The sequence below is a fragment of the Lithobates pipiens genome, unplaced genomic scaffold (assembly GCF_037356315.1).
Source record: "Lithobates pipiens isolate NorthernLeopardFrog02 unplaced genomic scaffold, aLitPip1_a1.2 Scaffold_3, whole genome shotgun sequence".
NCBI lineage: Eukaryota > Metazoa > Chordata > Amphibia > Anura > Ranidae > Lithobates > Lithobates pipiens.
Genome location: NW_027507790.1, coordinates 140,590,602 through 140,613,549, shown reverse-complemented (window position 1 = coordinate 140,613,549; position 22,948 = coordinate 140,590,602). Strand labels below are relative to the sequence as shown.

Below are 22,948 nucleotides of genomic sequence, written 5' to 3'. Positions count from 1 at the left end.
TCAAATACTAGGAAACATACACATAAGTTATAACTGACATCATATAAATAACTCACTGCTTGCTTCTTCAGGAGTAGATGTATAAGCAGTGTGTCTACAGAATGTAATGTCCATTAGAAATATATATATCTTGATGATGATAACATTAGGCAAGTGAGTAAACATGGCAGTAAAAATACAGTGTACTAGGAAAGTATTCACAGTGCTTCACTTTTTTCACATTTTGTTATGTTACAGCCTTATTCCAAAATGGATTAAATTCATTATTTTCCTCAAAATTCTACAATTACTACTATTCTACCCAACGTGAAAGAAGTTTGAAATCTATGCAAATGTATTAAAAAAAAAAAAGGAAAAAAAAAATCACATGTACATAAGTGTTCACAGTCTTTGCTCAATACTTTGAAGCACCTTTGGCACCAATTACAGCCTCAAGTCTTGAGTATGATGCTACAAGCTTGGCACACCTATTTTGGGCAGTTTCTCCCATTATTCTTTGTAGGACCTCCTCAGCCTCCATCAGGTTGGATAAGGAGCATCGGTGCACAGCCATTTTCAGATCTCTCCAGAGATGTTCAAAAGGGTTCAAGTCTGGGTTCTGGCTGGGCCACTCAAGGACATTCACAGAGTTGTCCTATAGCCACTCCTTTGTTATCTTGGCTGTGTGCTTAGGGTCGTTGTCCTGTTGGTAGATAAACCTTCACCCAGTCTGAGGTCCAGAGCACTCTAGAGCAGGTTTTCATCATGGCTGTCTCTGTACATTGCTACATTCATCTTTCCCTCAATCCCGACTAGTCTAGTTCCTGCCGCTGAAAAATATCCCCACAGCATGATGCTGCCACCACCATGCTTCACTGTAGGGATGGTATTGGCCAGGTGATGAGTGGTGCCTGGTTTCTTCCAGACATGACGCTTGCCAATTTAGGCCAAAAAGTTAAATCTTTGTTTTATCAGACCAGAGAATTTTGCTTCTCATGGTCTGAGAGTCCTTCAGATGCCTTTTGGCAAACTCCAGGCAGGCTATTATGTGCCTTTTACTGAGGAATGGCTTCTGTCTGGCCACTCTACATTACATGCCTGATTGGTGGAGTGCTGCAGAAATGGTTGTTCTTCTGGAAGGTTCTCCTCCACCCAGAAATGCTGGAGTTCTGTCAGAGTGACCAACCGTGTTCTTCCATATAGGGAAAATGGAGGCCACTGTGCTTATTGGGACCATCAATGCTGCAGAAATGTTCTTGTACCCTTACCCAGATCTGTGCCCATCTTGGAGGTCTACAGACAATTCCTTGGACTTCATGGCCTGGTTTGTGCTCTAACATGCACTGTTAACTGTGGGACCTTATACAGATAGATGAGTGCCTTTCCAAATCATGTCCAATCAACTGCATTTACCACAGGTGGACTCCAAGTTGTAGAAGCATCTCAAGGATGATCAATAGAAACAGGAAGCACCTGAGCTCAAATTTGAGTGTCATGGCTGTGAATACTTATGTACATATGATTTTTTTTTTTTTTTTATAATTTGCAAAGATTTCAAACAAACTTCTTCCACATTCTCATTATGGGGTATTCTTTGTAGAATATTGAGAAAAATAATACATTTTAATCAATTTTGAAATAAGGCTGTAGTATAGTATGTAACTTAGTATGTAAAGTTCATAAACTATGCAAGAGCACACTTTAAAGCAAACATGTTGGCTTTCCCTGCATGGGAAAAATACAGGTTTACCTTTAAACTAGGAAATATCCACTCTGTCTAATGTTAGTAGTCTGCCTGGCCACCTTACCTGCTTTATTACCATCTTTACCATCCAATATCATGGTTGAGAGACATGGAAGATATGAGTTGGGTCAGTTATTACAATTTGGCCTCCTCTTTTATATGTTAGAGATTAGTAAATATAAGATGGTGAAATTGATCTAATTACGGTATATTGTCAAATCACATTTACACGAAACTATGATGTGTGGAGCCTGTGTCATTTAGCTGTATATCTTATCATTCCTACTGAATAACTTCTGGGTGGCTTATTCATACCAGGGTTTTTTCTATTTCTGAGAATACGGCTAGACATGGAAAGGCTCAGTCATGGTGCTGCACTTCTAAGCAGGGAATAGCCTGCATTTGTAATGTGTAAATGGCTGCCCACATTCTTCTTTAGATATATGATGCCAAACAAGATACAGAGACCAGGTTTTTAAAACACTGACACTCTTTAGGAGGATTTACAATAAACTGATCACATTTCAAATATACAGTATCTAGATTATATTTGAAAGAGTATACAAAAGTGTGTGTTAATAAAGTACCATAAAGTTGGCCATACATGGAGTGAAATGTTGCCGGTTCCACAGAGGCGCTCTGAATTTCCATCCATGTGTGGCCACTGTGGATTGACAGAAGTCATTCTATCAACGGACTTCTGTTCAACCGCCCTGTTGGATTTGAGCTTCTTGATCAGCACAGTAGGCTGTTAGAATACAATAACACAACAGGGAGAATTCAAGGTGGATGGGCTAATTGGGTAAGTTTTTACCGTCTTTGAATAATTAAAAACTGACTAATGTATGGGCAGCTTAAGGGCTCTTTCACATGTCAGTTTTTCAGGCGGACCTGAACGGATGCACCATAGAGGTCTATGGAGTGTCGGATGTCAACGCAGACATGACCGCTGACATCTGACCTGCTCCCATCCGAAAAAATATTTTATGGGAGGAAAAACCTTCTTTTTTCATCCGGATCAGGTGACGACGGACACTACGGTCCGTCGTCATCAGATCTCCTATAGGGGAGAGCGGCGCTCTGACAGGTCCGACCCTGCGCAGTGTGCAGAGAGACGGACCTGTCATCTTCCTGCTCAGCGGGGATTGACGGAGCGATCCCCGCTGGGCAAGCGGATATCCACAGGGCGGATCATCACTGATCCACCCCGTGTGAAAGGACCCTTAAGCAGAACTCGAGGGATTTTCAAAAAAATCCCTCATTAGTACATGCCCCCACACAAAATACTAAACCGTTATTACATTTGTGAAATTTCTTACCGTTTAAGAGATATACGACTGATTACATTTTCAGGAAGTTCGCTTTGTGATTCAAAAAATGCAGCCTGTATTCTGCTCAAGAGGAGCTGTGAGAACAGGGATTGCATCATATCCTCTTCTCTCTAACTATATTAGAGACATTTCCCATGAATCCTTGGGAGGGAGTGAATGTGGGAGGTACACTAGGCTTGTACATGTAAATGTGAACTTTCCCACTTAAACATAAATCACACCCCTCATTCTGCAGCCAGCAAGCCATACATAACACATGGTATGATAGGTTACAGCCTTATAAATGCAACTTGTCAGGGACCACCAGAGCCATATGTCTGGGACCACAAGTGCAGAGTTGGGATTATTAGAAATTACTTGTATGACACAGCAGGGATGTCCCGCTGTGTCAGGTATTGTATATGAGAACACAAATGCTGATGTCCTGCCTTCCGGTATTGTGATTGATAGCGCACTGTGCCAATACCGAAGGGAGGCGGACATCAGCTATTGGTGTTCTGATATACAATACCTGACACAGCGGGACATCCCTCCTGTGTCATACAACTGATTACTAATAATAATCCCCGCTCTGCATGGAGATAGCGGGCGGGGGGGGAGGAGTGGAGGGGCGGGTTGCTGGTAGGGAAGAGGAGGAGGAGGAGGAGGAGAGAGGAGGACACCTCCTCCATAGGCCGCACAAACCGGGGGCAGTGAGACCCCTTCCTCCCATAACATGTCTGCTTCCTCCCTGCACTTTTCTGAGGACTGCAAGGGGGGTGTGTCATACCGCAGGCTGAGCTGAGGAGAGGGATAGAAGCCAGCGGTCTTACAAACAGGATGTCAGCAGACAATAACCGTTTTTCAGCAAGTTCAGCAGCCTATTACAGAGTAACTACAGAGCTCAGAAGATAATGGATGGCAAAGTTGGTAAAGGTAGGAGATCAAGGACATGGAAAAACATTTTTGGCCGGAGTTATGCTTTAAAATCTGTAAAAATTGTGAATGATCTTATAAAAATGAAAATTTTCCTGCCATAGCTAATATGATTAAATGTAATTTATTCCAGCTTTTAGAAACTAGAGGCAACTCTGACTTGTACTAACTAAATATATATGATATACAATAAAATTGGGTATCTGGATTGTACGATTATTTTTTATTTTATTTATTTGTTTTTAAGGTTGAACTGGATGGACTTGTGTCTTTTTTCAACCTGGCTAACTATGTAACTATGTAACTATGTAACTATGTAATGCCTTGAAAATGTATTCATACCCCTTGATATTTTTCTCATTTTGACATATTACAGCTGAAACGTAAATGTATTTTATTGAGATTTTATATGATAGACCAACGCAAAGTAGCACATAATTGTGAAGTGGAAAGAAAATGATTAAAAGTGTGGTGTGCATTTGTATTCAGCCCCCTTTACTCTGATACCCCTAACTAAAATCTAGTGGAACCAATTGTGTGTAATGTAATCTCAGTTTAAATACAGCTTTTCTGGGAAGCCCTCAGAGGTTTGTTAGATTCCATTAGTGAACAAACAGCATCATGAAGGCCAAGGGACACACCAGACAGGTCAGGGATACAGTTGTAGAAAAGCTTAGAATAAAGGTTATAAAAATAAATTATCCATCTCACGAAGCACTTTTCAATCCATCATCTGAAATTGAAGAATATGGCACAACTGCAGATCTACTAAGACATGGCCATCCAGGTAAACTGACAGGCTGGGCAAGGAGAGCATTAATCAGAGAAGCAGCCAAGAGGCCTATGGCAAATTTGGAGGAGCTGCAGAGATCCACAGCTCAGGGGGGAGAATCTGTCCCCAGGATAACTATTAGTCATGCACTCCACAAATCTGGCCATTATGGAAGAGTGGCAAAAAGAAAGCCATTGTTGAAAGAAAACCATAAGAAGTCCTGTTTGCAGCTTGCGAGAAGCCATGTGGGGAACACAACAAACATGTGGAAGGAAGGTGCTCTGGTCAGATGAGACCAAAATTGAACTTTTTGGCCTAAAAGCAAGACACTATGTGTGGGGTGGAAAACTAACACTGCACATCACCCTGAACACACTATCCCCACCGTGACACATGGCGGTGGCAGCATCATGTTTTGGGGATGCTTTTCTTCAACAGGGAGAGGGAAGCTGGTCAGAGTTGATGGGAAGATGGATGGAGCCAAATACAGGGCAATCTTAGAAGAAAGCCTGTTAGTCTGCAAAAGACTTGAGACTGGGACAGAGGTTCACCTTCCAGCAGGACAATGACCCTAAACATACAGCCAGAGCTACAATGGAATGTTTTAGATCAAAGCATATTCGTGTGTTGGAAAAGCCCAGTCAAAGTCCAGACCTAAATCCAATTGAGAATCTGTGGGAAGTCTTGAAAATTCAGAAGAAAGTTACTAATGCGCTACCAAAACAGTAGTGTTAACTAGTGAAAGTGCTAACGTGCTAAAAATGCAAAAGATGCTAAAGTGCAAAAAGATTAATTGCTTAATGGAAATAAGAAGCAGCTAAACTTCTAAAGTGTTGCCAACACCCTTGAAAATGTGTATAAAAAGTGAAGTAGCACTAATTATTGACCAACAAAGCTGTGTAAATAAACCCAAGTGTATCTCTAATAAATTTCATCAAGGGACATACAGATAGATCCTGTGTGGCAATATTCAAGAATTATCTCATACAGTTATAAGTGATAACACAATATATAAATATGCCAATATTAAAGTGCAGTAATGTTCCATTATCCAAGTGCAATATTAATGATAAAGTGCAATAATAAAGTGCAGTCCAGAAGAATCTAATGATTCAAGATATTTCAAGGTTATTATCAGTCCTTTTTCCCCCCCCAAAAAAACACAAAAACCCTTGATAAAGTCACGTGAGTTGTGACGCAATGCATTGGGGGGAGTTTGATGACGCCACTTCCGGTTATGACTGTGACCGGAAGTTCTACCTGTTTGACACTTTTTTTTGTCTGATGTCTGGCCTGTTATGCCATTTTATGTTATGCAAGACTTTTAATAATCGCTGAGAAGATTCTTCTAATATCACAACACTATGGAGCACCTTCTTTCTCGCTTTTGCCTTTGACACTGTGGATTTGGAGACATTTCCTTTGGGAATGGAGATCGTGGAGATTGGGAGTAACTGCAGTGATCCTCTGGATGCTTTGAGGAAGATTAAAGCCATCGGTGTGAAGGTCATCGATGCATCACTACTAGACCCGTTGGGGTCTGCTCCTGAGGTGAGAGGCTGGTACTACTGGGGGAGGATTCTAGCAAGTTTGTGTGTGTTTTTCCTTACACTTGAAAATTGGGCTTCCGCATCTGTCCCCTTTCCCCTCGTCTGCATTTGTCTATACAAGGAAACAGCGTTTTTTTTTTTTTTTTGGGGGGGGAAAGGGTCTGATAATTACCTTGAAATATCTTAAATCATTAGATTCTTCTGGACTGCAGTTTATTATTATTGCACTTTATCATTAATATTGCACTTGGATATTGGAACATTACTGCACTTTAATATTGGTATATTTATATATTGTGATATCATTTCTACCTGTATGAGATAATTCTTGAATATTGCCACACAGGATCTGTATGTCCCTTAAAGAAATTTATTTGAGATACACTTTGGTTTATTTACACAGCTTTGTTGGTCAATAATTAGCGCTACTTCACTTTTTATACACAAGTCTTGAAAATTGTTGTTCAGATGCTCTCCATCCAATCTGACAGAGCTTGAGCTATTTGGCAAAGAAGAATGGACAAAAATGTCACTCTCTATATGTGCAAAGCTGGTAGAGACATCCTCAAAAATCAGCTTTCAGCTGTAATTGCAGCAAAATGTGATTCTAGAAAGTATTGACTCGGGGGGCTGAATAAAAATACAAATGCACACCACACTTTTCAGATATTTATTTGTAAAAAAAAATTGAAAATCATTTATCATTTTCCTTCCACGTCACAATTATGTGCCACTTTGTGTTGGTCTATCACATGAAATCCCAATAAAATACATTTGTTTTTGGCTGTAACCTGACAAAATGTAGAAAATTTCAAGGGGTGTGAATACCTTTTCAAGGCACTGTACATGATTTGACATTATTTTTGCCTTTTTACATGTCTCTAGTGTTTTTCACCTTCAGCCCAAGTCATAAACCTTCTTTTGTCTGCCAATTGATCTTTGGCTTAGTCTCTGATACAGGTTGACTAATGATAACCTTTGCGTTGGTCTTTTGTTATTGCACAGGAATGCCATGTCATTCCATCTGTGTATTTCCTTTTGTAATATAGGGGACGTAGCGTGGCTTCTGATAGATGAGTTCAATAAGCAAGACCTAGCCACATCTCATATATCATTTCAGTGAGACATTTCAACTACCTAATATTTCTCCTCCGCTAGTGCTGTTATATATTGTGTTTCTTTACCTGAACGCTCACCCTTCCATTTATTTGGTTTATGTGTTTATTCCTGGTATTTGTTTCCAGTGCTTCGTTGAATATGAAATGTTGCATTGTAGAGCGTGTTCTGTTAAGGTGCAAAAAAAAAATCACTTCTCAAGTAGATAAGCTGTCAAAATTCCTGTTTAACTGTCAGTAATAAAAGTGCAGGGAAGGGTGGCAGGAGAGGGCAGAAGGGTAATTACTAGCAGATCCACTTCTGTTTTTATAGGTTAAGGCTGACGCTTGTTACCCGTATACTATATTTGAGATTTAATATCACTCAGTTATAATTTGGGTTAAATGAGAGTTTTTTGACCATGAGTGAAAGCTTTATACACAATAAAAATTGATTGGTATATAGTAAAGTAGGCCTAGACTAATACACAGCAAATATCTAATTGTACAGGAAAAGGGTAAAAATCATGGATTACATGAAGGAATACAAAGCAAATTCCTTAACTGTGATCTACAAACAGTAGGACAGAAAATACATAAGACCAACATATCTAGATACAAGTACAAGGGAGATTTCCCATAGAGGTTTCATTCACGTGACTGCTCTCTCATATTGTGTTTTTCCATCCCATCTAGGCTGATGCCTCATTGGTTGGCATGGCGTGGCTCTGATTGGTGGGCTTCCCTATTCCTGGTTAAGGACTGGCTACATCGCCAATCCCTATACTTTGCATAAGTCAGTCCCCTTTAATGCAAATCCTTGTGACTATTCTGAGCAGGAGAAAACAGTCCAAACACTAATTTATCCTCTTAGGCAGGTAACATTAGAAAGCATAATAGGTACTTGCCCATCACACATTAGGCAAGTAGCTCCCCACCCATTGTTCTTGGGAAGACATCTACCCATCCTTGGCTATTTTAAGTCTCGCTTCATAAACTCTATGGCTTTCTCAGATTCTGAAGATTATTCAGAAGTTGCTGGAATGACATGGTGAAAACCTTTGTCAGGGAACAAAAAGAATGGTTTCTAATAATAATTCAGACATCCTTGACAATGCCTGCATATTCCTATAAGGTTGCCAATCCCAATGATGAATCAATAGGAATGTTCAAGGGCAGGGCTTAACAGCAAGCTCTGTCACTCCCTGTTTTTACCTATCATTAAATAAACCTTGAGACATGAAGACTTTTTTTTTCTTTTTTTTAAGATTTGCTTTCCAAAAACTAAGCTTAACCACTTCCCGAGTGCCTCACACAGATATACAGCAGAAGGGCACGTACAGGCAGATTAACGTACCTGTACGTTGCCCTTTAAGAGGTGGCTGGCGGGAGCATGCGCACGCTGCCAGGAGCTTCATGACCGTGATCGCAGGTCCTGCGGACTCTATGTCCACGGGAATACCCACGATCGTCTAACGGTAAGGAAGAATGAGGAGATGCTAATGTAAACAAGCATCTCCCCATTCTGCCTAATGACACTGTCACTGATCAGCGCTTCCTGTAATCGGGAGCGGTGATCAGTGACGTGTAACACAGTCCCTCCCCCCCACAGTTATCACTCCCTATGACACACTTAACCCCTACAGCGCCACCTAGTGGTTAACCCCTTCACTGCCAGTGACATTTTTACAGTAATCAATGCAATTTTTTAGTATTGATCACTGTATTAATGCCAATGGTCCCAAAAATGTGTCAAAGTTGTCCGATGTGTCCGCCATAATGTCGCAGTCATGTTAAAAATTGCTGATTGCCGACATTACTATTAAAAAAAAAAAATCTATAAAAATGTCATAAAACTATCCCCTATTTTGTGGATGCTATAACTTTTTTTTTTAACAAAGATATGTAGAAGAATAGGAATCAGCCTAAACTGAGGAAAAAATAATTTTTTTATATATTTTTTGGAGGATATTATAGCAAAAAGGAAAAAAAAAGTTTTTTTTGTTTTTTCAAAATTGTCACTATTTTTTTTGTTTATAGCGCCAAAAATAAAAACCACAGAGGTGATCAAATACCACCAAAAGAAAGCTCTATTTGTGGGGAAAAAAAAGGACATCAATTTTGTTTGGGAGCCACGTCGCACGACCACGCATTTGTCAGTTAGAGCGACACAGTGCCGAATCGCAAAAAGTGCTCTGGTCAGAAAAGGGGGTAAATTCTTCCAGGGCTGAAGTGGTTAAATAAATATGCTATCTGAAAAATATTCAAGTAAATGTTACTATAAGAATTTGATATATTTAAGACCATTTTACTTTTTCATTGCCAGTAAAAAGTCCAGGTTAAGGTTTGTCCCGGGAGATGGTTTGATGCATAGTGTTCTCCCCTCGCTGCTCATCTTCACCGAGGTGTTTCAGGTGGAGAAGTGTTTTCCTTAATTATAATTTACTTATGGCAGTGTGCTAATAACCGTGGTAATTATTTTCTGAGATGAGATTATATCACCTGAGGGACACATCTTCCAGGTCTGTGTATTGAATGTCTAGTTCAAATAATTGGAAAGGAAAAGATTGTTTGCAAACATGACACAGTCTATTAAGGTCATTTTGTCTGCCGTTGGTTTTTAACATTGAATAGGCAGATTTTTTACTAAAGTACATGTCCATGGTGTTTGTACTGTAATGTAAATATGCGTTTTGCCTATATGTATTCCTTATAACCTCAAGTTAAAACAAGAGGGATGAAAGAAATGGCACACCTTTTGTGAACAGACCTGCTGATGCAAGAAATAGGCAGTCATAGCAACTGTTTAAGCAATTACCAATGATTCAGATTATGGTTAGGAACATAGTGACCTAATAATAGAGGTAAAATAGAAATGTAACCGTTTTGTTTTCCTTAATTAGGTTTTACTTCTTTTACCAAGGTCCCAAAAATGAAATCCTTTGGTTTTGTCTGATATGTCATTACTACTTCATCAACATAAAATCCCCTTTTCCCTAGGCTCCTTGTTTTTCCATGTTTGGAGTGTTCATGCTCCGTAAAATATCATCCTCTTTGTAAGATCCCGTGTTTAAAGAGTTCCCAGAGATGGGGGCTCTTGAAACTGAGTATATGGTGAGAGAGTACATAAATAGAGGTTCACTTTGGTGAAAATGACATGCCCAAGGGATTAGCAGACTTGAAGATATATTCAGCCAAAGTTTTTCAAACCTCCAGTCCAGCGTGCCCCATCACACTCCCATCTTCCTGTTGGCCATTGAGGCCACCTTCATATTGGTGGGTGCCATTGAGGCCACCATTGGTGGGTGCTGGGTCAATTTTAAGTGTAATAGATCTTTGCCTATATAATCTGCTGCCTATCATTTTGACATTACATTTTTACTGGAGGTAACTTGTGCTTATACAAAGAAAACACTTTGTTTAAATGATAAAAATATGATAACTACAGTTGATTTTAAAGTGTAGCGCACTAGTCCCTTGGGAGCTGCAAAGTTGTTCATTACCTTTGTTAATAGCCCCCCATTCTTCCTTCCCATGCAAAGTTTCACAAACACCAGACAGTCTTTTTATATTCTGTAAAGCTTTATTCTTGAACTTGTGTTATTGGAACAAGTAGAAGATATGAGATACCTCCATAGATTCTGGTTCCTGACTCTAATCCTGCGTGCTCTCCTTTTGTGAACTGACCAGCATCACTCTGAATAATACCGTGGGTGCAGATTCCAAAGTCCCAGGCCTTCACCGCCTAATTCCTTGACTCTTGCAATCAGCCCATATCAGTTCTTGAAAGTCTCTTTCACTAGGTCCTTGGACGCATGGCAAGTTTATGGATAAGCACTACTGGTTGCACTCCCAATCGACAGTTCCTGTTTCCCACAGAAGATCAATTCCCAGTTTTCTCCTTCCGCTTTAATCCTCCTTCCTCCTCCGCATGGTCTGGCGTATCCCCATCTGGGACACCCAGTTTCTCCTCTGGTCTACATAGCGATGTCTGTTCAGGCTATCCACCGCTGGGGTCTCTGAATTCCCAGGCCTTCAAGCCTGCTTCTGCTGCACTCTCTACATCTTGGGTTCTCTCCTCCTCCCCGAAAGCATGTGACCCCCAGCTTATATGCGAGTCCTGCCCCTGCCAATACAATTTAATGATTGGTCCAGAGCTATCCACATAAGCTGCCTGCCACTTGGGTCCATAATCCCACCTCCCTTACAGAACATTTCCACTGGAAGGATGAGAGGACTTCCTTGAGCCAGAGTGTAGGTGGCCACACCCCCCTCTATTCTAACACTCCCATCCCCCAAATAAACAACCAGGCCTAAAAAAAGTGCAAGGCCCTGGCTAAATTCACCTATCACTAACCACAGGAACACACTAAGCACCCACCTAAATGGAGTGGGCGCTACAAAATGGATGTAATGCTCTCCAAGCATTTACCACAGGTCTATCTTTCTGGTACATGTGCTTTAAAGTGATTTTAGCGTTTTAGTGATCAAGTAATGCAGGGAATGTGGCCAGACATTTCTGGATGTCTGGGACATCATTCTCAACGGATACTCTTGTCACCCATTTTTAACTTACTGCTGTCTCTCAGAATGTTTGATACAATTCTTTCATTGGTAGTTTCAGTTTTTAGTTCCTTCTACTGGGATTTAGGGCTTTAACCACTTTCAGACCGGACCAATTTGCTGGTTAAAGACCAGACCACTTTTTGCGATTCGGCACTGCGTCGCTTTAACTGACAATTGCGCGGTCGTGCGACGTGGCTCCCAAACAAAATTGACGTCCTTTTTTTCCCACAAATAGAGCTTTCTTTTGGTGGTATTTGATCACCCCTGCGGTTTTTATTTTTTGCGCTATAAACAAAAATAGAGCGACAATTTTGAAAAAAAACGCATTATTTTTTACTTTTTGTTATAATAAATATCCCCCAAAAATATATAAAAAAACATTTTTTTCCCTCAATTTAGGCCGATACGTATTCTTCTACATATTTTTGGTAAAAAAAATCGCAATAAGCAATTATTGATTGGTTTGCGCAAAAGTTATAGCGTTTACAAAATAGGGATAGTTTTATAGCATTTTTATTAATCATTTTTTATTTATTTTTTTACTAGTAATGGCGGCGATCTGCGATTTTTATTGTGACTGCGACATTGTCGGGGACCCATCGGACATTTTTGACACATTTTTGGGACCATTGTCATTTATACAGTAATCACTGCTATATAAATGCAGTGATTCCTGTGTAAATGACACTGGCAGTGAAAGGGTTAACCAGTGGGTGGCAGTGTAGGGGTTAAGTGTTCCTAGGGGTGTGTTACTAACTGTGGGGGGGTTGGGCTTTCATTTAGTGTACACTGATCTCTGCTCCAATCACATGGAGCAGAGATCAGCGTCACTAGTTGCTAGGCAGAATGGGAAAATGTTGTTTATACAGCATTTCCTCCATTCGGCCGCTCCGTGAGACGATCGCGGGGATGCCCGCGGCGATCGAGTCCGCGGGTCCCGCGACCGGACTCACGGGGGTCCCGACCAGCGCGGGAGCGCGGCGGCGCGCTCCCGATGGCACGGCGGCAACGAATATTGGACGTACATGTACGCCAATATGCCTGCCCGTGCCATGCTGTCAACGTACATCGTCGTGCGCTGGTCGGGAAGTGGTTAATCTACCAAGATCCACTCAGAATAGATATTTAATTTACTTGAGTACAGTCCAATGAAATCATGCACTGGCATCTTATAGGAAACCTGTCACTTTGCCCTGAATGAATGAATGGAATCCCTTTCTTGAGTTGCTGTTTCTGTGAAGGTCTCAATCCTACTAGCGGATTACGTATTTTTTTTTAATATATTACAGGCAATGTACTGCCAGAATAATTCAGCCCACCAGTTCCTACAATTCCTTTAGTATTTTAATGGCATGTTCAACAGCTTCTTCAGGGTCAGTTTGGTATGTCATTTGACAAACTGAAAAATTATTTGGTTAAAGGGTCATTCCAGCCAAAGTTCATGTAGATGCAGGAGAGATAAAGCCCAATTCCAGCATTAAAATCAAATCGAAAAAAAAATCTGCATATTCTATCCCTCTCTGTGCACACCACCTAGCTAAAAAAGTCCCCCCCCCCTTTTATACTTTAAAAACCCCTGTGAAGCTTTGTCCACATCACCTCACCACATTATTGATATTTATTTATTATATTATTTTGGACTTTGGTTTAGTGTGACTCCATATAGTGCTGGGTTTAAGTTAAACTCCAGGAAAACAGCTAAACACACAGAAATATACAAATGGGAGCTCCCAAAGGATTTATATTTTTGGTCCATCCAGTCCTGAGCTTTTCATAGCTCTGCCAAACGGTGCATCAGAAAAACATAAATGAAAAAATAGGAAAAATCTATAAGCCACACACACTGGACAATAATCAACGTGAATAAGTTTGTTCAATAACTTTTTGGGAGCAGCTGGTAGTGAGACCAACAGTCTAATAATGTGTTAAAGAAATCAAATAAATGGCATACTGCGTGCTAAATACTCAAATATACATACATTACAGGTGGTCAGATCAAGCGAAGATACGCCTTCTATAAGGAGACTGGTCCATGGCCGATATACACCGATTAGTAATATGTTTAAAAGATAACAAGAAGGGGCTCCTGATGACGTTACTTATGAAATCCGTCTAATCGTAGGGCACGTGATACATCATTTCCGCTCCGTGGAATCCAAACGGCATACCTGCATGCTTTTTGATTTGGGCAAAGTGTTTTTTTTTATATACTACGCAATGAGGAGCCCCTTCTAGTTATTTTTTAAACATATGATCAATCTGAGTATATTGGGGCATGGACCAGTCTCCCTTTAGAAGGCACACTTTCATTGGTATCTGCACTTGAACTGACCACCTGTAATGAGTGCCAATCTTTTCTGCTTGATCATTGGAGAATATCAGGCTGGTGGGCCAGTCTCCTTTCATTAAGGGAAACTTCCATTGGTATCTGCGCCTGGTTTGACTACTTGTGATGGGTGTCAACTCCCTCTGGTGAGTAGATTGTTTGCCTGGTGGTGGTGGAAGATGTTTTTTCACCCAGATCACAGGGATTTTCATCACTCACTTTGATAGAAGATTCATGGTGGTGGTTCACGGACACTTAATTTGATTTTAATTTTCTTTGGAAATTATATTGACATTTTTTTTTGTGTGTGTCTTTTTGCATATATGTTTCTTATCAATTTCACTTATGATTTTTGTTGCTTTTTGTTTTTGTATGTATATTTTAGTACTTAGAGCGCGGTATGATTTCTTTAACACAGTTCAGAAAGACAGCCTAGTCGCTCCCCTGCCCCATCCTGTGATTGGACAGTAAAAGAACAACAGGCAACTGAAAAGTCAATTTCTCCCCCTCTCCTACTGTGCCTACCTACTTTACAAGCGGGACACCTAAAAGTCACTTAGTGCTGCCTCTCCCTTCTCCAGTCTAAGTTCTAATCTCGGGGGGGGGGGGGGGGGGGGTAGAACAGGCTGCTACAAATGTCAGTACTTACACAGTTTTTTTTTTTTTTTTTTTTAAATGCGTGTCTTATTTTTTAACGAATACACAATTGCATTAATTGCCTTAATTAGTGGTGTTTTTATATCGGCCTAGAGTTTAACTTTAAATATACCTGACAATTTTTCTATGATATTGGTAATTTCCTTAGCAAAGTAATAGCTCGCCAAGTGTATTTGTTTCTATATGTAGCTATAATGAGTTATGTTCTTATCTCTTGCTTTTGAAATAAAAGCTTTCTTATATGCTCTATTTCCTGGTGACATTTGCGCTGTACAAGCTATGAATTATATTATGATCTCTGTGCTGGCATCTATAAATGTATTTTTTTAAGATGTAAAAGTAATATAGTCTTCAAGTCGATGTGAGTGTGCCGTTAACATCATTGTCTGAAGCACGCCTTGTATAGTAATAACATGCTTCATTTCCGTCTCAGTAGCCAAGGACAATCTTTGTGTTACTTCTGGAAACATCAGGCCGACACAGCCATTTCTATGTAAATGTCACTGCTAAAAGATGGTTGTTTGTGAAATACGGCTGAGTTAGGCCTACGTAATAAGAATGATCTGACGTTTTTGTGTCCACTATGATCTGTTAATCTTCCATCTTTCTGTTTTTATCTCTTCTGTTCTCTCCCTGCACAGGTGATTTCTATTCCGTCCTTTCCAAACTGCTAGGCGAAAGGGAAGATGTTGTTCATGTCCATAAATATAACCCCACTGATATTATAAACTCTGATCTCGTAGAGGAGATCGCTGATGTGGTGCAAAAGAAAGACCCTGGCTGGTACATATCCAGACAAGTGTTAGCACACAAGGAGAGGCCCGATACGATTCTCGTCAGAGATCGAATTCACAAATTCCACAGATTAGAATCCACGTTGAGACCACCAGGGAATAATATGCTGTCACTGGTGCAGGAAGCTAAACTTGGTGGAGTGAACAGACAGCATCCAGGAGGTTGGTGGGGAATTATTTTATGATGGCTGCTGCAATTGCTTCATCCACATTAGCAAAACCTGAAGGGAAGTATCTAAGTAATAGAAAACAGAGGCAGAACTGTAAATAGTTGGATCGATATACCCCCATATTTTTCTAGTCCCTTTCTAGCTTTACAATACTTTGACACCATCAAGATTTGTGCCGTTCCAAAGTTACACCCCAAAAGTGCATGAAATATTTATGCATCTATAGTACTGAATAGGTGCTATATTTGCAATTCTGCTTACTATTAAAATCAAATTGACCATTGTTAAATTACAGAAGGACCAGAGATCAGAAATGTTGTTTCTTTGAAGCCCCCCCCCCCCCTTTACAAATACTGATATACTGATTGCCACCATAGGCATCATGGCTGTACTCTATCCTCTTGATCAGAGGTCTCCAAAATTTTCATCATATATTTTACAAATATTTGTGGGAAAAAGTCAGTTTTAGTTTAAAGACAGTCCACCGTCCCTCTTACATCTATGTCTGCTCAGCCTAGTTCTTCCTTACATCCATGTGTGTCCAACCAAATCCCTCCTTTACCTCCATGTTTGCCCAGTCAGGTCCCTCCCTACCTCCATGTTTGCCCGGTTGGGTCCCCCCTTACCTCCATGTCTGCCCAGCAGCACCTCCTCCCCTTACGTCCATGTGTGCCCAGTAACGTCCCCCCTTACATCCATGTGGGTCCTGCAGAGTTGTCCTTACATCCATATGTGCCCAGAAGTCCCCCATACCTTTCATATGGCAGGGCATGAGGGGTGAATTATACGTCATTGGTTGCTAGGATGAAGGCTGTTCTAGAAAACACAGTGGAGTGGTGGGGAATTGACACTGCGGACTAGAGGGGGAGCTCACAGGTGGCTGGCAGTGGATGCATCAGTCTCTGTATTACAGTACACAGACATGGGCATCCACTGCCAGCCAGGGTATTTTCATTTACTGTCCTGTGGGCCACATAAAATTTTGTAGTGGGCCAGATGTGTCCCTCGGGCCATTGTTTTGGAGACCCCCTGCTCTTGATAATAGGAAAGGTTGAGTAATCATGCGTTATGGCATGATTTGCTTTACTTGAAAATTGTGTTGTGCATGACAACCAATTGGCTGTCTTTTCTCATTCTGAGGCCAGCCACATACAAGTTTAAGGGTTTGTTAACCCATCCATATAAACTATGCCAGCCCCTCTATTAGAGGCTGGCATAGCACACTGTGTCTGTAGTTTAAAAAAAACAAGTGTTGTAAATACCTAATTTCAACTGTCTTCAGGCCGGTCACATCACTTGCAGCCACTTTACAGCTGTGATCTATTGCTTTTGAGGGAAGGGCTGTGATCTCCCTCTGACGTCAGATGGGGAGATCATGTGGCCGTTCATCTCCGCAGAAGCAGTGTCTCATAGCTTTAAAGCAGCGTAAGTCATGTGACCAGCCTGGAGACAGCTGAAATGAGGTATTTACACTGCTCGTTTTTTAAAACTACAGTGTGCTGTGCCAGCCTCTAACGGAGGGGCTGGCAGTGAAATTTTTTTAATTTAATTCTACAAGAATAGCGGCGGGGCTGGCCGGAGACAGACAGAGGGGGATGATATGCAGGAAGGAGGTGGGAGAGCAGAGAGGACAGCGTAATGTCGGATAGACGCACTTTGACCACGGTGATCAGGGCAGAGCTACCCTGGTTATCGTTACAGTTTGGGGGGGGGCGGAGAATTACACAGCCCAAGCACTGGGCTGTGTAATCTGCTTTAAGGGACCAGGATCTGCATTTTTTTTTTTTTTTTTTTGGGGGGTTAAGAAACTTTACGCTCAATTCAACTTTAATGTCCCTTTTTATCTTTTTAATGATTTTTGTGCATCTGAACATTCTGCTATTTAGCTGCCATAAGAATGGCTGCTAAAACCTGGTTGCTATTGGAAATTCTCCACTTTCCTTCCTACTCTCTCCATTTGAGTTCCACTGTCTTTTACTGTATAAACTAAAATCAACCCATAATAATACGGCCATGTGTATTTTGTCCAATTCACAGTATGTCACATTTTACGCAGTTTCCCTTTTTTTCTGACGTCTACAGTCTTAGAGTAAATGACATACATACACGTACAGTAGCTACTGAAATTCTATTATACAGATAATGGTCCTTCTGTAGAATGTATGCTTCAATAGATGTCAATCCCCCCCCCAACTGCTAATTGCACAGCAGAACATTTCTAACAGACATAAATAGACTTTCTTTAAACCGGTAGATGTTATTTGCAAAATGAAGTGTAGTAAGCCAATTGGAAAGGGCACAGGGCACAGCCTTAAAAGCAGCCTCTGAAGTTTCTGGTTTATTAAATGGCCCTTTATTGTCAGGTCTGTTTCCACAGTGTAATTTTGAAATCCTGACTCATTCCCTTCAGGTTTCTATGGCAGCAAACCTTGACGGCATTGCCTTTTGTTTTAATTCGTGTTGTGGTCTCTACGATATTGATTGTGTTTAGTCTTTCTCGCTAATGTGGAAAGCCAGATAATAGTATGGCATGTGGCGATTATCCTTTTAAAAGTAAGCAATATGTATGCATGGCAGACATCTGTGCGTGGGCTGCTCTGCAGGCTGTCTTCACATCACCGGCTGCCAAGTCGATGTTTCCAAATACATCTTTCCTTCTCATATTAATCATTCACTACATTTCTGTTTTATTTTCTATTTTTTTTCTGCTCCTCATGTGTTCAAACCTATCAGCAGTAAGAGCTTGTACTGCATGATGGTTCTTATAGACCGAAAACCTGGATAGCATTATTTCTAACGCGTCAAAGCAATGTGCCAATTTACTAATAAAACACTGTTTTTGATGTAGCTTATGGTTGTAAGTGGTTCATTTTACTAAGAGATTAATGACACAACATTAATGATTGTTTCCCTCGTAAATACCCAGCAGGGTTCTCCATTATGCTATTCACTGTTTGACATTAGAATGGTTATTATTATTTATTAGTTTTTTTCTGCTGTGGTCCTACAGTGCACAGGCATGGCATGCTCTATAGGAAAATTTCCTGTTCAGATGCTTTGTATTCCGTTTCATGGATTAGCCTGATGGATACAGGTGTGGCTCAGACAGCTTCAGAAATGACCATCTACGTGTACCCTTATGGTGGTACCACTGTTTTGCTTAAGTCTATTCAATTGAAACTCGCAGCCTTTTCTGTTCTACTGAGTTGATGAATTCTGCATCTTTTCTTCAATATTTTTATTGAAATTTTCAGCATTAGGACAGTAAGTATGCAAATATTGAAATAGGATATGTACATTATAAATAAAAGTATGAGCGATCATGTACATTCCGTTGAATTTAAACAAAGCAATCGATAAAGGATCAAAACATTTGGATCCAAAATAAGACTGAGGGACTCCAACCGTCCCTGAGAAATACCGAATATGCCTCTGGTTCCCCCGAACACCCCTGATGGGGAAAAAAACTGTGAACAGGTGGGGGCATATCCGACATGTTGCATTTCAGAACTTGTCCAAAAATGTAGGTGTGGTATAAGAGGCACGTAGTTCCAGAATTAACAGGGAACCCTCATAGATAAATTGTCTAAAGGAACAGTCGTATAAGCGGTCTTGCCCTCGACAAATGTGAGTTGAAGTAAGAGGGTTTATAGGGGTGTACCACTACCTATCATCATGCATCGTATTGGGGTGTATAATTATCATTCGATAACATAGGGTAAATTGGTAAGTGTCCAACCTCATTAACAGGTAATAACTTTGGGGGTATAAGGATATCCAAAATAAATGCTGCAAGATTGAGGATAGAGTAGGAAAATGGGGCGGATGGTAAAAGGAGATGTGGGTGTGTGCCAGGTTAGGGTACTACTAAAAGTCATAGGCATCAGGTGCCTTCAGAGCAAGAGGGGAGGGGGGGGAAGTCTCCCACAGTAGTGCGGCCCTCAAGCAGAAAACCCTCTAAGCAGGTAGAGGTGTAGAAAATTGACCAAGGCAATAGTAAAGACTTATCAAAGTCAGGGGGTAGGCAGGGCTTAACCCAGGGTTGCCATATTTTTTCATATTTCTTCACTTTATCAGTTTCAATGGCTGTCATTTTAGTAAAGATAAGGGCCCTATTCATCCTATGTTTAGCTTCAGCCACAACCAAAGTCTGAGATTTCCAAGTCTTGGCTATGGTTTGTTTGGCCACAGTGGCAAGTTAGATGAGTAATTGGAATTGAGTGAGTGAGCTGGTTTAAGGTTTAAAAGGGCTTTGGCTGGGTCAGGAAGTATATTGGTTTCTTGGAGGCCATAGAAAATATTTTTTTCCAGAAGTTTGGGCCGATCAAGCATTGCCACCATATGTGTATGTGGGTGCCTGGAGCTGAGAAGACTTGAAAACAAGTCCTTGGATAGGATGGGACAATTTTTGCGATTCTCGCTGGTATGAGATACCATCGTGCTAGGACTTTGTAGTTCGTTTCAATTGCCGAGCAGTTAGGAGAGGAGGATTTAGTGGCCAGCCAGAAAGTAGACCAATCTGCGATCTCGAATGTGCACTCCATATCTTGTGCCCATTTTATGGTGTAGGATGGGGGTGTATTGTCAGGGTTTGCATTTAAGTGTTATAGGATCGATATTGGTCCCCTGATGTGTGGGTCACTTTTGCAGATGTGTTTGAATTGTGTCAGCTGACTCAGTGGAGATCCGGCTTTGAGGTATGGCATGTCAAAATTTTACATTTTAAGGTAGCGGAAGAGTTCCAATCTAGGTAGTCCAAAATTCTCACGTAAGGTAGGAAATGTCTGAATTGTGTTGAGAGACCAGCTTGTGGAGTCTAAATAGACCAAACTGTGAATGCCTTAGGAAATGCCCAAGTTGGGTAAAATGCTGGATTTCTGAGGAAGGCGAGGAGAGGGTTATGAGGGGATTGAAGATTGCAAGCGTCCCTGAATTTGTCCCAGTTGGTTAGGGAGTGTGTGTTTTTTTGAGAAAACATGTTATTCCATATTACACATGGAAAAATCAATAAATATTTACACATCAATGGCAAAGAGTATAAAGCATACACGTATTACAGGTTCATATTTATGTGGCCGAAATCTATGACTCATATCATACTTGACCAAGAGAGGCAGAGACTAACTACAAACCACGATAAGAATCAAGTTGGGTCAGTCCATGGTTGCTAGATTCGATCGTATTTGAGGACACCCTCTATTAGTGTATGTTCGCTTATACATGGGTAGCGCAGCATTTATGAATGGTTCCCAGGACTCTATCATGGGATGAGAGGAAGAGGCCCATTTAACCGGTATTTCCTTTTTAGCATAGAACAGGAAATAGACCAATAGCTTGGTGTACCGACATCTCTGATCATCATCCTGAATGCCTAATAAGGCCAGTTCAGCCAACAATGGAATAGACAACTGTAGGCGGATATTAATACATTCCACAATTGCAGTCCAGTAATGCACCAATTGGGGACAAGTCCAGAATATGTGAATATATGTGCTGTCAGGGCATTGACACCGTGGACAATTCTGTGAATGCTGTGGGTATATCCTATGCAGTCTTTGAGGCGTGTAATAAATTCTGTGCAGGAACTTCATTTGCAGCAACTTGTCCCTGGAGGAAATTACCAACTTGGAACTATCCTCAAAGCACTCCTCTCAGGTCTCCCTATCCAAACTGGGGATATCAGTCCTCCACTTTTCCCACAGAGCATCCATTTTGGCTGAGTCTACCCTAAGAAGAGAAAGATATAACATAGAGAGGGATTTATCTAAAGATTCCAGTGCTAGCAATGCCTCAATAGCATCAGCTTTAAGACTAGGGGGGCAGTGGGAAACTGGGCTTTAGCTGCGTGCCGCAGCTGGTAGTATGAAAAGACCATCCATCCCGGGAGTCTATAGTTAGCCGCACGGTCTTAAAAGGAGAGTAATTCCCCTGCGGGCATAATATCCTTCAATACCTTTATCCAAAACCTGGCCCTAGCCACTGACCACACTCATAGTTGCCAAGAAAAAATTGCGCTGGACAGTAAACTAAACTAAAAATAGCTGCAACACAAAGTGAGATACCACACAAAATGCATTAAAAACAAAAGGTTGCACTTAAATTCTAACCTAAATATTCCTAAATAAATGGATATTGAGACCATAAATGTGATATCATGTTCTCGTGTATACCATATATGAACTCCTTAAGTGACAACAAAAGTGACAAAACTTTCTTAGAGTAAATAATAAAAATTGTTGATAATCAGTAGTGTAATGTTCAAAAAAGATTATCCAAAAAGAAGGCAATCAAAAAATGTCCAGCAAAGCGTGCAGTATTTAGTGACAGTTGGGAATATAGTGACATCCACAGTAGAAGTGACTTTACTTGGTGAATCCCGCCACCATATGAATTGTGCCCAGATATTTAGTGCCTGTGGCTATTGCCCAACCAGGCCCTTTTCCTCAAGGATTTGCGAAGCCGATCTGATTTTCCCGTCTATGGAGGCTCTCCAAGTCAGGACTGTTATCCCACGCATCTTCTACGGCCAACCATTAGTGTTGCACAAATTGGTGATATATTGTGGCTCAGAGAAAAGAAAACAAAAATGGCCATAGGTAGAACCCGCTGGGTATTTATTGCAAAACAGAACGCCCTAGGCGGTTAAAAACAAGATAAAAAACGTCAAATAGATAAAAAATTGCGGCCGGCCAGCTGCAGTACACACGCCCGTGCTAAACAATGGGAAATAGCACGTGGTGCCGTCAGGACGTTGCTTCTCCTGACATGTTTTGTCACAGGTTTGACGTAGTCATGGGGCACGTAGAGTTACTTTAGTGGGAACTGGGAGGGAGGGATATGCTGTTGAGCCTCTATAGACCAAATTGCCAAGTTCCATGAGTGAACCCAGAATGGCCGCCTCCAAACAAACTGCAGAATTAGTTCTAAATTGCTCAAACCACCATCTTACTGTGACCAACATAGCCGCCCAATAATACACCATCAGATTTGGTAGCGCAAGTCCACCACAACTCACTGGGAGCTGTAGCATTGATCTAGCCAGCCGAGGAG

At 40.9% G+C, this 22,948-nt stretch overlaps 1 protein-coding gene across 4 annotated transcripts in view; it reads left to right on the top strand.

Moving 5' to 3' along the window:
* Positions 1-22,948, top strand: part of PAM (peptidylglycine alpha-amidating monooxygenase) — a 299,102-nt gene that overhangs the window by 211,633 nt on the left and 64,521 nt on the right. For 2 of the 4 annotated variants that reach the window (XM_077462330.1, XM_077462329.1), the window contains exon 15: positions 15,576-15,890. The exons of the other annotated variants lie outside the window; for them this stretch is intronic. In XM_077462330.1, the coding sequence (XP_077318456.1) occupies positions 15,576-15,890 (315 nt within the window). The remainder of the gene's footprint in view (positions 1-15,575; positions 15,891-22,948) is intronic. 4 annotated transcript variants of the gene reach the window in all.